Genomic DNA, 16,139 nt, shown 5'->3' with positions numbered 1-16,139 from the left:
GACGCGTGTGGACAAGTTACGTCAGCCAGGGAGCTGCCCAAAATCCGATGGCAGTTTTTACTTCTCTAAACAGCGTTTTCCCTGATTTTGGCTCCCATTCAGGCACTCCACTTTGTTTTTTTAATGCATCTCTTGCTTTTTTCATCCCTCTGGAAGGTTGATTGCCAGCCGACAAGAGAAGCTGAGCCTTAAGATCAAAGAGGTCCACAGCTGTGAACCCACAATTAACAGCTACAAAAATCCCAAGCCCTTGAGTATTTCTTGTGTACACTGCCAGCAAAACCGCAAGTGTGCGTGTGTGCACAAAAAACTATCCTAACCTTTTCTGAAGAAAAGTTTTTAGATCAGCTGCTCTGAAAACTGTGCTTACTTAAACTAGGAAATAAGAGAACAAGGAAGTTTCTGGCTGGCAAACCTGAAATTGCAGTGTGAAAAAAAACATACACAATTTAACATACAGAATAGAGAAGGGTCTTTCTATCAAATGTACTGATGCAGGCCAGATGGGAAAAAACCCTCCTCCATCTGAGGCTTCTCTACTTGAAAATTTGCTCCTGAAGCCCAGCGAGCATGTGTTTTACACACCAACTTTACAGTATGACTTCATGTCTACCCCACAAAGAGTACCAGCGCCACCAGCAGATTTGAATCGATTGCCAGAATTAGATCTCGCTATAGAAATGTGAATATCTAGCATCAAACTTAGTTACTAGCTAACTGCTACTGCAGTTATCCTGCAAGTGAGTATTTGAGATTTAGATGCAAGCAGTAGCTTTGGCATTCTTGATAACATAAAACCCATAAGAAAAAGCTGGAAGGCCAAGAATACTCCCTGGACCAAGAGGTTTCTCGTTAAGTGCTGGCAGCATTTTGTCATCCACCATCCTTAGGACATGGCCGTTCAACTGAATAGACCTAGAGAAAGAGAGATGGTTGTGGCAGCTATTTTTTTGTTTGCCATCAAATGCAAATACCTCTTGAAATTCAACTGCAAGTACAAAGCTTCCTAACCAATTTGGCACATGGCATAAACCTTCCCTTAAGTTTTTACACACACATATATATACATACATAAATATATATAAAATACATGTATATATATATATAAAAATAAAAAAAATCAATATATATATATGCAGAGATACACCATACAAGTACAGTATCTAGTGCACTCACACAGCATGTGTGCTTTGGATGTGAAAGATACGCTAGCACTTGCAGGAAAAAAAAAACAACTTGATTATCACTGTCAGTACTCTAGACCAGAGTACTGTTTGTCACCAGCTTTTTCTTTTGCTGATTTACTGCACTGTGTTGGACCAGTATCACATTTTGTGTGGTTAACACTTGTAGTATCGACACAACGAACTGCTGTAAATCAGGAGCCAACACCATGGAAAGCAATATGCTTACGCTTGCTCAAAATAAAAAGGGCATTAGACTCCGGTCCGGAGTAGTGGCAGTCTACTGAAGAGTTAGCATCAAGCAACCGCCATCGTGCTTCAGCAAGGTTTTAGTGGCCTGATTTTAGGATATCTGATTTAATAGAAGTCAGACCTTGGTTAAAAAAAAAGAAAGAAAGAAAAGAACCTCGAAAGAAAAAAAATATCAAAAAAATCCCCAATGGAATGGCAACTCTGCTTTTTTATCTTACATGTTCAAAAATACGGTTTTAGAGGCTGTCTGCTAATTGCAATACTCTCTACAGAGAGGAGAGGAGTTGCACCCTTACTTGGAAAGTATGTTCCCTTTCCCGTGAGGTAGCAGAAGGTATTCGTCGACGTGCTTGCTAGATAAGCCGTCAGGTAGCTGCAAATACCTGGTGGCGTTGTAGAGGTTTAAAGCAAACAGTGTAACATCCCCTTCTCTGTACTTTGGGCTGAAAAGCAAGAGGGGGGGGGGAAATAATAATAATCGCCGTGATGCTCAGGTAATAAGGAAGCTGTGCAGAGTCCGGCTGCCGTTCGCAGCCGGGTCGCCAGCCGCGGCCCCGGGACGAGCGTCTGCGGGCGTCCTGACGAGGGGCGCCGGAGGTGGGTGCTCGCAGGGAAGGCATCCGCTGCTGCTTTTACACCTCACGGACGGCGAGGGATTCGAGGGATTCAGCAGGGCGGGTCGAGGATACGGGACGGGCCGGAGACGGGAGACATCTCCCTCGCGAGTCCGCGGCTGAGATTTGGTCATTCCTAAACGCCGCGCGGGCAGCCGCTGCGGAAACAGGCGTGCTTACTGGTGGGTGTTTGTGCAATGAAGGTACACGCGGAGCCTCCTCTGCTCGGCTCCCTTCAGGCTGACGTGCAGCACCTTGGTGCCGACCAGATTCTTGTACAGCAGCGAAAGCCAATAGTCCTGTGTGACAAAACACACGTGCATTTGTATCCGCTGTGGATACTAACTCCATATTTATCATTCTTACTCTCCCCTCCAGACCCCTCCAGCAAGATGCTGGCAGAATAGACCGAGCTCAGAAAATATTTTTACTTTGGAAAGACTGCAGCTACCAAGGGGGAAGCGCTGTGTGGTGACAGAAATCTGTGTTTCCTTAAGATGACGTGAAAAACTTGGAAGCCAAAAGCACTCCCTGAGGTGAGGGCTTTCTCAAGAAGTATCCAAGTAGTTTTGTCATTCACATTCTTCTTAATGTAACATTCATTTTGCTGATAACTTCAGTATTTTTCCCTTTAATTTTCTACTTAGCCAAGTTTTTTTCTTACATCAGGTTCATTTAAATCCACACAAATAATTTAGCAAAAAAAAAAAAAAAAAAAAAAGAATTGTGTCTCCAAGTTGCAAAATGCCTGTGTTTGCAAGGTTCATTTGGAGTCATTTTGCTCTTCCTTTGCTGATCTAGGGAGCTCCTTTTTTGGGGAGAAAGGGTTTGATTTTGGGAATGCTCTGCCTTTTTGGCAGAGGGCCAAGCTCCCTGGAGCTTGACGGGAACCCACGAGGGATGAGTTGCCTCCCCGCAGAGATACTTGCACCTAACACACCGGTGCTAAGTGTAGTCCCCTAACTTTCATGCTGGCATGGTGCTTTTAAATGGGTTTTAGAGGATTAATTCTGAATGCGAGACAAGAGTAAATCCACTGAAGTCCTAAGATGCCAACATAAAAGTGTTGTGAGAGCAGGATGATGCTTGCTGCGGAGAGCTCATTTTTCCAGCTCTACTTTTTCTTGAACTTTTCTTAACTCTGTAACCATAACAGGGGGAAACGTGGCCTTTGGTTGGGGCTAGGAGACATGTTTTTGCAATGTTATTTTTTGGATCAAAACTCCAGCAGAGGATTATGCTAAAGCTGGCAGCTTTCGAAAAGAGCTTCCTCCAGCAGTTTTTCTGTTTTGAAGCCTTCCTAGGAGGAAGGCTGTAACGTTTCTTTCTCGTCTAACACCCATAGACCCAGGGAAGTGACTTTTCCTGTTGGCCTGCTTGCTCAGTCCATCTGTACGGAGATGCTGCCTGGAAATATTTACCATTGTATTCATTTCAGTGCTATGTGAAATTGATTGCTCTGCTTTGGATTTCCATACCTCTGAAGCATTATTTGGTTTATTAGCGTTTGTACTGTCTGTAGATGAAAACAAGATGCATCCTTTCAATCTAAATCTATTTTAAATTGGGGTGGTGGGGGAAAGTAACAAGTTCCTCCATCCCCAACAGCTTGCTCCCTGGCATAGGGACCATCTGAAACCACAGGACAGAACAACTCCATATATTGGTTTCCTCTGTTATAAGTTCTTTATAAGCCTGTAAAAATTGCAACTTGGAAGCAGAAAAATGAGAAGAAAGGGAAAAATGTTTTCCTTTCATCCAGAGGTAAGTGCTGTTAGCACAGAAGAGCATGCTATAAATACATGAAGAGAATGTCATGTTCAATGACAGTGTTTGATCGTAGCAGAATGTTATTCTAAATAAATTAAACCATGCTAAATGCACATTTTCACTTGCTTATGCTTCGGCTGCTATTGAGTTCGTATATGACCCAAGAAAGGTTTATTCTTAATTTCATATTATGTTCTTTTTCAGTTGTAATGTAATTTGTCCTACAAAATCTGTTGCTATCTTATGCTGTAAAAATAGCTATCTTCTGTTTGCACATCAGATTGTGTGTGTACATAAGTACATACAGCGTTAAAATAGCGTTTGTATACATACTGGCAAGGGCTCAAAATTTGCATCCACCAAATGATAGGTTCCTGCTCCAAAGAACACCTGTCTCATCACCACATCAATTCCCTGCCTGGCTGAAAGTCCAAGTTTGTCCAGCCACCTGCAAAAAAAAAAAAGAGGCAAACAACATGCAGATAAAGTTGCAGACTTAAGCTGTACTCTGTTGTCTCTGTCTGACCAAGATGGGAAGTAGCAAAGAAGGAATTAAGACTTAATGCTGACATTTGTTTAAAATTGTGCAACTAATTTTGGGGAGTAGAAATCGAGCCTTACTGACCTAGTGATGTACTGGGCATTTGGAGGCCTCAGATGGGCATTTCTTTAACCAAATGAAAATGCATAATTTACAAGACGTGCTATTTTACTCACATGAAGCCAGCGATATACGTATTGGACAGATTGGGAGCGCCACCTCCATACGCGGAGCTGGTTTCTCCTAACCAGACCTTTTTGCTGGGTGTGGTTCCGTCGACAATCTAGTCGGTTGTGGGTAGGAAAGAAGAGAAAGAGACAGTAATTAAATTTATGGCTTCTGCAACGATCAGCATTCGGAGTTCCATGCTTCAGGCAGATACCTACGTATGCCATTTGCGTTTAATGGGTGGTAACACTGACCGAGGCAGGTTGTCACAGAAATTTTAGTCAACAGGACCAGAAAAGCAGATTTCCCCCCTCCACCAAGAAATCACACCTACTCATTTAGAATTTGGAAAACATCACTCGTAAGAATCAGGTTCTGTAAGCTGATTAGTGTTACACTCTAAATCGCCCGGTTCTCAGGATCTCTAAATACAGTGAAACGTGAGCAAAGGGAGGAGGGACATCTGACCATAAATTACATCTCGGCAGCGCGACTCAATCGGTAAATCGGAATTTTGTAGGTTTGTGAAGTTCCTAGCATCGTGTTTGGTGGATGGCAGACCTTTTCTCTCGAGTACACCTGTTAGTATAGTAGTATTGCTAAAATATGCTTTTTTCCTTCTTTTTTTCTTTTTAAATGCCGACGGTGGCACCCGAGCTTTGAGGATCCCTATTTATTGCTAGCCGAGGAGCTCTATTTTCGTCAGGATTCTGTTCTGCTAATGCCGCCGGTAACTGACCCTGTGAACGACTGAACAGGGCAGCGCACCTCAAAGACATCGCGTATAGCTGTGGCAAACGTATCCAGCACGTCTGGGCTCAGGAAATCCTCCCGTGTCGCGCTTCGCCCGTTTACATAGTAACTGCAATTGGAAAAAAAAGCACAGTCAAAACTAAGGAAAAAAAATCTACCACTGGTACAAAGCAATAAAAGAACTTGGTTGCTCAATACGTTTATTCACATCGTCATTTTTCTGTCCAGCTTTTAATATTTTTTGCCAAACGTGTAGGTATGTTGTTTTATGAGGGACTTTCCGATAGGATGACACTGACTGGTAGTTCATTTTTGCAAAATAAATTCAAGCATGTAAAGCTGTTCCCACCTAATGCTGGAGCTCACTGTGCTGCATTTGACCCCAAAACAAAACAAAACAAAAAAACCCCGCAGCGTGAGACCCAACTTGGACTGCTCGGCATTTAATTACGGGCGCTGCGAGGACAAACTTACACCGCTGAAACCGAAAAAAAAGAAAAAAACCCAAACCCCATCAAATGCCAGTTTTGGGGGCCTCATTTCTCGCTTCTGCACTTTAGAAGAGCGTCAGTGGAAAAATAAAAATGAAACAGGAATGAAGGAGTCAGAGAAGAGTTTACAGGCTGAGCTGGACCCGAGGGTGCTGCGTGCACGTCCAGTTCTGCCTCCGGGAGGGCAAATTCAGCTTGGTGGATGAAACTAGTATCAATTCTCCAAGTGGCAAAGGTTAGTTAAGATTTTTTTTTTTTTTAATATATATTAAAGAGGCACAAACAGAGGGGAAAGAAAGCGGCAGAATTTAAAGCAGCAGCTACGAAGGCTCCTGTTTTATTCTTAATTTCCCGCCTCCGAGTCGAAAACTAACACCGTCGCCCTGAGCCGTTTTCTTCGGCCCCTGTCGCTATCTGAAAGAAAATTCTCCTTTCCCCTTCCCGTTAGTGAGTTCAGACCCACCCGTCGTGAAAAACCGCCGGCAGAGCGGGCGCCCGGGCGCTACTTACTGGTGCCAAGTGACGGAATCGATCGCCTTCCCTCCCGATTTCAGGAAGCTGCGGGCAGAGAGCGCAAAGAGGTTGTCGGGAGCGTCGAATTCACGCTCGGGCGACGCGGGGCGGGGGAGATTTCCAGGGTGAAAAGCCTATCTCGGCGCTGGAGCCCGGAGACGGGGGGAACTGGGAGATGCGTGCGGGTCGGTGAGGTGCTGCTCATGTCTTGGTTGCAACCGGTGGAGGAGCTTAAGCTTAAGATCTTGCACGCAGGGAAGATTTCGATCATCTCAGCCCTCCCCCCCCCCCCAAAAAATCAATAATTCTAATTTAGGGATAAAAAAAATCAGAAGAAATCAGTTCTCGGCTAAATCGGCTTGGTCCGCGTTGCTCCTCCGTGACTAGCGGCTCCGAATTCGCCCGCCCCCCGGGTCGCCGCGCCGGCTCCCGCCGCCCCTCACCTCCGCAGCAGCCTCTGCGTGCGCTTCCGCGGCCGCCCCACGTCCGGGCCGTAGAGCCTCGCGCGCCGGTAGAGGGGATAGCCGTCCAACAGGTGACGCAAGCGGACGAAATCCCGTCCCAGCTGGAAGCCGTCGACGTAAACGCCCGACTTCTTCCTGAAGCTGTTGGGCTCTGGGAAGAGACAGACGCGTTTCAACGCCCCCGACCTCTAGTCTCCGGAGGCAAAATACTGACCCCCTGCACGGCTTCGCCCCACGTTGCGCTCGGAGGTTGCTATTTGGGACCGAAAGAGCGCGCCGCGGCGGGACGCGACGTGCCCCGGCCCTGCGTGCGCGCTGGCCGGCGCGCTCCGCGCTCGGCGGGGTGTCCCCTCGCCCGCGGCCGCGCTGGTCCCTTACCGTTGCCCAGCTCCCAGGACATGTCGTAGCGCCGAGACGCGCAGTAATCCAACAGCAGCTCCGCGTTCGAGCTGTCCCACTGAAGGCCGTTTTTCCGCAGCAAGGCGTTGAGCCCGAAGACCAGATGGAACCGCGAACAGTTCGCAAAGCTGTACAGGATGTCCACGGTGTTTCCTGCACGACGGAGAAAAGCACCGCGCAGACCGTTTGACTTCGAAGGTCCAGCGTGCTAATGGATCTAAAGCCCAATTAAAATCTGCACGGCACGCGTTTAGCCCGGTGCTGTCGGCACGCCGGGCTTTCGGAGCCAACTCGAAGAGCCCAGCCCCAACGAAGCCTGGTCAGCGTCACCCTGCAGGACGCTGAGGTTCGCCGAACTCCTGCAGCGCCCAGATAGCATTAAACACAAAACCAGACGACAGAGAGCAGGGTAAGAATTTTTTTTAGAAACGTCTCTGTGACTTAGAGAAACCTTAATTTTTGGTGGCTTCAACTCCTAGTTGCCCGTGACACTTTTACCGCGTAACCGAGATTTGCAATCTGCCAGTTATAAATCCTCGTGGAAGAATCCGTCAAAATCTTACTTGTAATGGTGGTGTTTTTGTGCTTTTTCCAGTACTGTTCCTTAAGAATGAGCTTCTCTTGGGCAGGCCACTGGGCGAGTAGCAGCTCCTCAACAGCCGAAAACCCAGATCTCAATCCACAAGCATCTGTAAGAGGGAATAAAGCGCGACAGCAATAAAACTTCCACGTCCACGGCAAGGGTTCAGTGCTCAGAGGGTTGCGTCCCTCACCAAGCTCTACACTGGTTTGTGCAGAGCTGGGAGCCGGTCCTGCACCTCTGTGGACCTCGTCCCTGCTTTCGTGATGGAAGAAGAGGGCCAAACTGATACGTGTGTATGTCTGTAGCCCCAGTTAAGGTGATGGAGATGGGAAGAAAAAATAAATAAATAAAAAAAAAGGCTGAATGGAGCTTCTGGAAGCTGGTATAACTTGTGGCTGTAACCTGCTAACCTGCTTTTGCGAGATAGCCCCTCTGGAAACCAGGACCGAGCAGCGCCGGTCGCGGTGCCCAGGCAGGCACGGCGCTGGAGGAGCGGATAAGCAACCTCCGTGCGACCGTACCGCGGTAAGGCTCGCGGCTCTTATTGCTCAAGGGAGATAGAAAGCTCCGCTTCCTCTCCTCCGTGGTGGGAACTGCTGCCAGCGTCTCCTGTTTCGTGCGGGAGGAACCGCTGACCGCCTTACAAGATTCAAACGAAAACACTGGCAGAAGTCTGCAGACACACTGCATTTCCCTCCGCACGCACACACACACACATATATACATTTTGTAAGTATGAAAATCCATAGAGGATCACACCATCAACCAAAGAGGAAGCTAAAAGCAGGCCAAAGTTAAAAATACTCCAAGAGGAGCAGAGTGTTCGAGGAAGTCGTACAGGGCAAAAATAACACTTCCAAACCGAACGTCACCTGTTGGCACCTATATGCAAAGGGCTACTCAGCGCTTTTTCACGTTTAACAGCTCCAGAAAGCTTTGCAAATTTTCACAGAATTTAAGGAGAAAATTCGACTTTAATTCAGGGAGTTCAAGGGGAAAATATTCGCACACAAGGCCTGAGCGTAAGCAGCGGAGCTCGCCAGGGCAGGGTCGGTTTACACTTCTCCGTGTTTTCGGAAGGCAACGCCGTACCACTCACCAGCAGCCTAACCCCGAGCAAAACACCTGCTTTGCTCTGGGCAGATTCCTTCTTGCAGCCAGTACTTTGTTTTCTGGGCGAAACCACAGTTTTTGAGCTGACCTTGTCCGGCTCCCGGACGGCGGGAGAGCCGGGAGCGCTGCGGCGGCATCGCGGAGACGAGCACCGGGCAGCAAAGCTGCGGCAGGTACCGAACACGCGAGGGACGCGCTTTGCAAACGTTCCTCGTTTTCACGCGGCCCCCGACAGATCTCGTTGCTCTAATAGTGCTGGAGGAAAGGAGAGATCGACAGATTGTGGAGAATTCAGGGAATTGTGTAAGGCAGGGGAGAGAGAGAGAGACGTGGAGAGGGCCCAAAACAGAACAAGGTGCGAGCGGAGACGAGTCCAGAAGGTCCCTGTGGAAGGGAGCAACCTTGCAGAAGCATTTGGAGCAATTATTTTATTGGCTGAACTACCGACCGTTTCGCTCACGTGCACTTTACCTTGCTTCGCCTGGAGTTCCCAGATGATTTTCTCTTCTGAAGTTGAATCCTTGTGGGGATCGAAAATCAGAAAATCTGTTTTGGTGCCCCCAAACCTCAAGAAGCCTGGGGACAAGGCTCTGGCGAGGGTGCGCAGCTTGGGGTTGCTGGGGGAAGAATATCAAGAAACGGAAGAGAGATTAGAGTCACGAAAGGGCTCGAGGGACTAGGAGAGGTTTTGGGAATCAGCAAGCGAGGGAGATGTGCTCCAGGGATCGTGCTCGCTGGTGAGGGGCTGAGGCAGGGGGGGCCCAAGTAGGAGCGTTTTGAGAACAGGCGTTCTTCTCCCTGACGTATTTTTGATTTTGTTCAGGCAAAAAGTAACATACTGCTCCCGTGAGAAGCTGGATGTAAAGCAGCCTTTACACCACCGTTCCCAATTTCCCTAAGCTACAGCCACCAAATCAAATGCTTTTGTACCAAAGAGGAGAGAGAGAGAGAGGGGAAAAAAAAAAGGGGGGCATTAGTTTAATTAAGCAGACTTACAGCTACACTTCTGCGACTTGCACGACACGAGCAAGGCGCACACCGCTTCACCCCAGCCTTCGCTAGGGGAAACGGGGAGAGAGGCGGCAGCCGATGCCCCAGCGACATCGCAACCGATTGCTGCCCGCCAGCGAGTTCCCGCTCGCAGCGGCAAACCGAGCGAAGCGTCTGCTGGCCTCCGGTCCCGTCTGACTCCGCTGCAGCCAGGAGGTCTAAAGGCTGCAGACCCAACGTCTTTCGAACAAGGTGGTATCAGCCTCCATCCCACCTTGGGCAGGAGAAAAAGATGAACGAGGTGGGATGAGGAAAATCAGAAGGACTAAAGAAATGAGATGGGACTGAAAAATGGGATCAAAGGGAAAAAATAGAGCAGCCTTGAAAATTATAGAATCAAAAGGAAGAAAGAGCTAATTAGAAAACACTAAGAGCAAAAAGGGGAGAAAAGGAGGCAAGAGAGATCAGAGCCAGAAGCAACGTCACCACTTGGTAGTCTTGAGCCATTCGAAGTGTTACCAAAAGAGAAGGAAACAAACAAAAAAAACAAGCTTCATTTTCAGGAACTGTAGATTTGGCCTCAGCTGTGACCCTCCTCAGCCTCTAGCATAGATTCGACTTTAAGCCGGCAGTTCCCCGGCAAACGTTTCTAAAGCTACGCTAGGTCTCGGATCGTTGCAGAGCGGAAGGGCGAGAAGCCCCTGGCCCCCAGCCTGGCCACACGTAACCCGCTCTGCTCAGCATCCCACGACTTCCCTCGCCTGCCGGGCTGCTCCCCTCCTGAGTTCATCCCTACGCCTCTTCCAGCGAGTATCACCAAAGCACGTCTTCTTCCCATCCAACCACTTCTTCTCCGGTTCCCTTAGCAAAGGTCATGCAGTCCTCAGCGCTGATGACAGACCCCAGCTTGCTGCCCCGGGACAAATAAATAGCTTATTTCTTCCCGAGGCACACGGGGCAATCCTAACTTCTGCTCCACAATGACGCCTCCCACGTCTCTCCCATCTAAAGCTCCAAGGGGGTGAGGGTCTCCTACCATCCTTTAGCTATTTCAGTACCTCGTGTATCTCAAGGACACTGAATCAAACACAACTCGTGCGGGTTACATAGGTCTTGGATTGCAGATTTTGCGCGCTGATTATTAAAGCTGTCACCAGTAGCCCACCTAGAGCCGCCCAGTTCCTCCTCTGTGGGACCTCTCTTACTTCTCCATTTGAAAGTAACTTCTTCCTCCTCCCCTGCATCGACCCAGGCACCAGGTCTGAGCTGCACCCCCAAGCGCAGAGGCAGCCGGTTGGGGTCCCAGCCTAGCTCCAGCACCGCAAAGCTGCGTCTGCTTCGCGGAGCAAAGCTCTGGAGGACGTTGGCCATGCCTCGGTCAGCGCCAGGACGGCTCGAGGGAGGGTTCAGAGGGGGGCTCACCTCTCAGCACCCCTTTCCGCTAAAGAGCAGGGAGAGAAGAGCCGGGGCTGGGGAGAAAAATTTTCACGAGACAGAATAGGCACAGCCTTGCCAGGTGCTGCAGGAAGGGAAAGAGGAGGGAGAGGTGGCAAACGCCTGCCCTGCCTTACCTCAAGAAGGTGATGTATCTCGGGTCTTGAGCCAGGCTGGCATCCAGCGTGAGAGACAGGAAAGCCGGGCTGACTTCCCCGAGAGGTCGTCCGCGCAGCCCGAGGCTCAGCGTCGCCACCTCGGGCTGCGCCCGGCTCAGGGCTCGCCCGGGCAGCCAGCAGAGCAGCTGCAGCAGGAGCATCCTCATCCTCCTCTTCCTCCTCGGGGGCGCTCAGCGGAGCTGCCGAGCGTGGGCTGAGCCTCGCGGGACCGGATCGCCGAGCTGCCAGCGGGGCCGGAGGAGGAGGCAGCGCGCCTCCGTGCGCCCGACGGGCGCTGCTCCTTCCTGCTGCTGCACCGCCGCGCGGCTCGGGGCACGCAGAAGACTCGCCGTTCTCGGCCGCGGGGCGCCGTTGCGAATTAACCAGCGCCAGACGCGCTCACGGCGTTACGTAACGTCGGAGAGAAACGGCGTGTTTTTCAACAGTCAGGTTCAGCGTGGCCGGCGCTGCCCTGCGCAAGCCGGCGACGGGTCGGGAAGGACCAAATTATCAGGCTGCTTTCGGTAAAGCGCGTCGCCGCCGCCGCCGCTCCCGGGGCGAGGGAGTATCGGCGACGCTCCTGGCTGCCTCAGCACCTGAGCCAGGCCATCGCCTCCGATCGCAGCGGTCCGTCCCCCACGGTACGTCCGCTCCGCCGGGAAGGGCTGGAGTGAGTCAGTCTTTCCGGAGTACCTGTCGGAGCAATAATTCGCGTATCAGCGCGTGATTGAAGAGTCACGCGAACTACCCAGCCCCACGAGCAAACCCAGCACTTAAGAAATCAAATAAACGCCCGACAAATCATTGGGGCGAACCCGGCTGTTAAGGGCGTTACTGCACACACAGAAAACGTTCACAGTCCTCAGCTGAGATGCAGCCAGAGCAGTTATTCCCCTCAGTATTTGCTATTCCTTCCAATTCCTAAAACCGGCTTCCTTTTTTTTTTTTTGCACAGAGATGCTTTGAACCAGTTTTCGGTGCTCTCCGCCCTTCCCACAGCATAGGCACAAAATCCGCACGCCGAGCGCTCGACGCTGCCAGGGATTCAAGCCACGTATTGCAGGCAGTATATATACGGAGCCATATGTAGCTAAATATACAAAAGCTGTATGTGTTAAATGGGAAGCGTTATATTTTTTTTAAGGCATTTTTCACATTGCGTTATATACATTTTTAAATCCTGCAAAATAAGGGAGATAACATAGAAGCGTGCAGCCTCTTCCACAGAAAAGACAGAATTTAAACCATTTACTATAAAATACAGACAGAGAGGGCATCCGAACCAGGGCTTAAAAGCACTTTCTTAGTTTTTAAAGCTCGCTCCATACCAACATCCCATTTGGCTTCTTTATTTCTGAGAAAGCTTAAACCGTGCCTTGCGGTTTTCAGAGCGCTTATCGCACAGTTCTGCTTTTTCTCCTGCTGGCAATGCCGCCGCCGTGCCAGTTGAGCTCTTCGAGCGAAGCGCTAAGAATAAAACTTTCTGGGGAAACCAAACGCGCAGAGGAAGCGCAGAATTATCGCTGCCGCCACCACCCCAGCTAGTTGTCCGAGAACTCAAAACTTCATGTAAAACGCCAGTGTATATTTAGGGAATTCAGTAAAAGTTCAATAACATGAAAAACAAGAAATTACCGAAGCGTTGCAGCATTTACACGGGCAAGCAGAGCTGCCTGTGTCAAGCTGGCACTTGAAATGTAGCATTTCCACACGAGCAGATGAGTGCACGCTTGAAAAGCGTACATGTTTCTTTGAACGGGTTGAAAAACCCTGGTAATGTATAGCAAAAGTCTCTCCAATTATTTTAATATCTTCAGTTAACTTTATTTCTGAAACCAGCTGGTTAAAAACATTTAAATAGGATGCACTCAGTTGATTTGGAGATGAAAAATGACACAATCCATCTTTCTTTTCTTTTTCTTTCTTTTGTTTTCCAAGTCCTTTTCAGTATTTATACAGCTATATAGGTACTTCTCAAAGGTCTTATTTCTGTGGACTGTGCAGCTGACGAATTTAGGTAACTTCAGGATATCAGCGCACCATATACAATAAAAAGAAGCTTTAAAACAAATGACCAAATGTGAACTGCCTGCTCAGGACTCGCTTGCATGGAAGCGGCTTTCTGGAACACCCAAATCCCAATAGCTCTCATTCGCACAATGAAAATTGACAGCTAAACAGTAAGCAAAGCCCAACACTTTTATCGACGTGGCCTAAAAGATCATTTTAAATGAATTCTGCACAGGGATTCCCCAAATGCAGAATTAAATACTTGGGGTAAAAAGAAACCGTAAAAACACAAGCCAATTAAAAGTGGAATAACGTGGGTTACTAAGAAATGGTCAGGAACATCCAATATCCTCCTTAGACAAGCTCTAGGATGCAAACACTCCATTGAAGCAAGGGAAAAAAATATCTTTGCCTTCCAAACTTTTCTGAAGCCATCGTAGCACAAGCCTTTCCATAGCATGGCAGCTGGTAATAGGCACTTCTTAATCCAATAAATGCCCAGCTTTACACTTGCGTGATGTGTTTGAGCCCAGTACTATGCTTAACATTGAAGTACCTTAGTGTCTTCCACCAGTGTTTAAGTAACATATCTAGTATCTGCCCCCCCCTTTTTTTTAAAAAAAAAAAAGAAAAACACTTCCATCCGTAGAAAAGGCATGTATAATTGATTTTAGTTTTAAAGAATTTTAATGATACAATATTAGATATTAATGAAAAAAGGCGATGTGGAAGAAGTGTACTGGCTTGATTGGCTAATGCTATTTTTATTTCAGGGAAAAAAGGGTAAGTTTTCTATAGCATTATTTTAAGCAACTTCAATCTTATTCCTTTCACTTCAAAGGACAACAAAGGTCACGGTCAGCAAACGCCGGGGAGGTTGCAATCACCCATCTGGCACAGCACAGCCTGCAGAAATGGCAAATGCCAGCCCAATTTTCTTCCCAGACCAGCCTTGTGAAGAACCGTGAAGAATTCAATCCATCTGCTCATTTCCAGCACATAGAAACATTTGCTATGCTTTTCAAAGGGGCTGTTTTTCACAGACGATGCTAAACGTACATCTCATCAAAACCGTATCTCGCTGCTGTGCTTGTGCATCAGCTGAACAACCAACCTGAGGCCAAGGGAGTTACTGACCCAAATACGCACAGCTGTCTGAAATACTTGCTTTTCTGCTGCTCCCCCTTCCCAAAATAAGAAAAGTACACTTAATTTTAAAATTAAATAGCATAAAAGCAAGCTCAAATTTTTAAGCATGACTGCAGTCAATGGCTCTTTAATTACTTGTATAAGCAATTAATAGATCAACTCCTCCACAACAGTTACTGTAATAACAAAGTCCTGGCAGCAAATCATTTAATTTACTCAATTTTTTCCACACTTCCCATGAGTTTATGAAAGTCTAAGCTTCAAACTTTTGAGGAAAATAGTCAAGCAAACCAAAAAAGCCTCAGAAGCAGTTGGTTCAGCCTTAAAGGCATCACTAAAGTTTTCCCTCAGGAATATTCCATTGACTGCTTCAGGATGCACTCACAGTCATGCTGAAGTATATAGCTTCTGTCTTTTAAAGCTATTTTAAATATAAAACCAATCTTTTTTTTATATTAGTCACCATTTCACCAAAATCTGTTTTATTTAAAAGGGGAAGAATTAAAAGACATACTTAGGTAACCTTGGGGCATGGAAAATACTGGTTCTGTGCTTGAAGGCCACTTTTCTCTCTCTTACTGACAGAACCAACTTCACAAACCTGTTCTGATGTTTCCAAAACCATTGCGCCTTCGGCACTGAAGCACCAGTAACACGATTCCCTTGAGGGTGCTGAGAAGTCTAGCAAACAAATGATTCTGAAAGCTGCAGGTTTGAAATTCTTTGCCTGGTTTAATACCAAGTGCACTGTTCAGTATTTCATTTACTTAAACGAAAGCTAACACAGAATTACTCGCTACTTAAGATTTCTCCAGTGTCACATTCAAAAGGGCAATGTAATTTTTAAATCGGTTTTCCCACCACTATCACCTTTGGACAAGGGTGCAACCTCAAGTTCTTTACTGTAAACTGCAATACAAACATAATAGCAGATCCTAGTCAATTAAAAACAGTCTTGTTCATTTCTGGAGCCGCAACATAAACATAATGGTAGAATTGAATAAAAAAGGCAATGCTTACTAAATTTTAATCTTAGGTTTCCTTTATTGAAAAAGGGCCAACTGATTTTACATAAAATTGTCAAATTTTCATCTTAGTTATCAACTGGCTTTTACGTCACTATGTGCAGAAATTATAACACACTATGTATTAATCATATAAAGTAGTTGACTGCATCACAGCTGAAGAACATGTGTAAAAATACTTACAGAAGCCTACTTTTGTGCTAAAGTAGATCTGGTATACCTACCTTTCAAAACCTAGCTAGAATGACGGACATTTGCTCATGGAGTCTCAGAAGCTGTGGTAACCTATAGAAAACCATAAAATGTAGCCATAGAAAATGAAACTGTTACTTAAACCCCTCTCTTTATTATTAATTTGTCATACATAAGACCAATATTTAAACTCTGCATGTGTCATGATCATATTTACCTTACACAAAGTATCTGAAAGATTGCTATAGAAACATCCTGAATGAACTGTCTCTTTCCAGGTATTTTAGCAAAGATGGAATATGAGTATGCTTATCAATGTTTACATTATGAATCACT

General features: G+C 47.1%; 1 protein-coding gene across 1 annotated transcript; it reads right to left on the bottom strand.

The window, feature by feature from the left end:
- Positions 1–560: 560 nt before the first annotated feature.
- Positions 561–15,211, bottom strand: HPSE (heparanase). Its single transcript, XM_062574983.1, has 13 exons — positions 15,188–15,211; positions 11,407–11,573; positions 9,317–9,462; positions 7,713–7,838; positions 7,129–7,302; positions 6,730–6,901; positions 6,284–6,331; positions 5,298–5,391; positions 4,538–4,644; positions 4,154–4,268; positions 2,231–2,349; positions 1,733–1,879; positions 561–915 (listed from the first exon to the last, which is right to left on the bottom strand). Exons 1-13 carry the CDS (start codon positions 15,209–15,211, stop codon positions 756–758), a joined length of 1,599 nt encoding a protein of 532 aa, XP_062430967.1. The 3' UTR covers positions 561–755.
- Between the last annotated feature and the right edge of the window lie 928 nt (positions 15,212–16,139).

Source organism: Rhea pennata, chromosome 4 (genome assembly GCF_028389875.1).
Source record: "Rhea pennata isolate bPtePen1 chromosome 4, bPtePen1.pri, whole genome shotgun sequence".
Taxonomy (NCBI): domain Eukaryota; kingdom Metazoa; phylum Chordata; class Aves; order Rheiformes; family Rheidae; genus Rhea; species Rhea pennata.
The sequence above is the reverse complement of the archived record's forward strand: the minus strand, read 5'-3'. Positions and strand labels throughout refer to the sequence as shown.

Excerpts from the sequence above, each read along its gene's own strand:
- HPSE (XM_062574983.1), bottom strand. The coding sequence starts at position 15,211 with ATGGTTTTGGAAACATCAGAACAG. Across the intron at positions 7,303-7,712 it reads CAAAAACACCACCATTACAA|GAAACACCGTGGACATCCTG; the intron begins GTAAGATTTTGA and ends TCCGTCGTGCAG. Across the intron at positions 916-1,732 it reads AAAGGGAACATACTTTCCAA|GTCTATTCAGTTGAACGGCC; the intron begins GTAAGGGTGCAA and ends CTCTTTCTCTAG.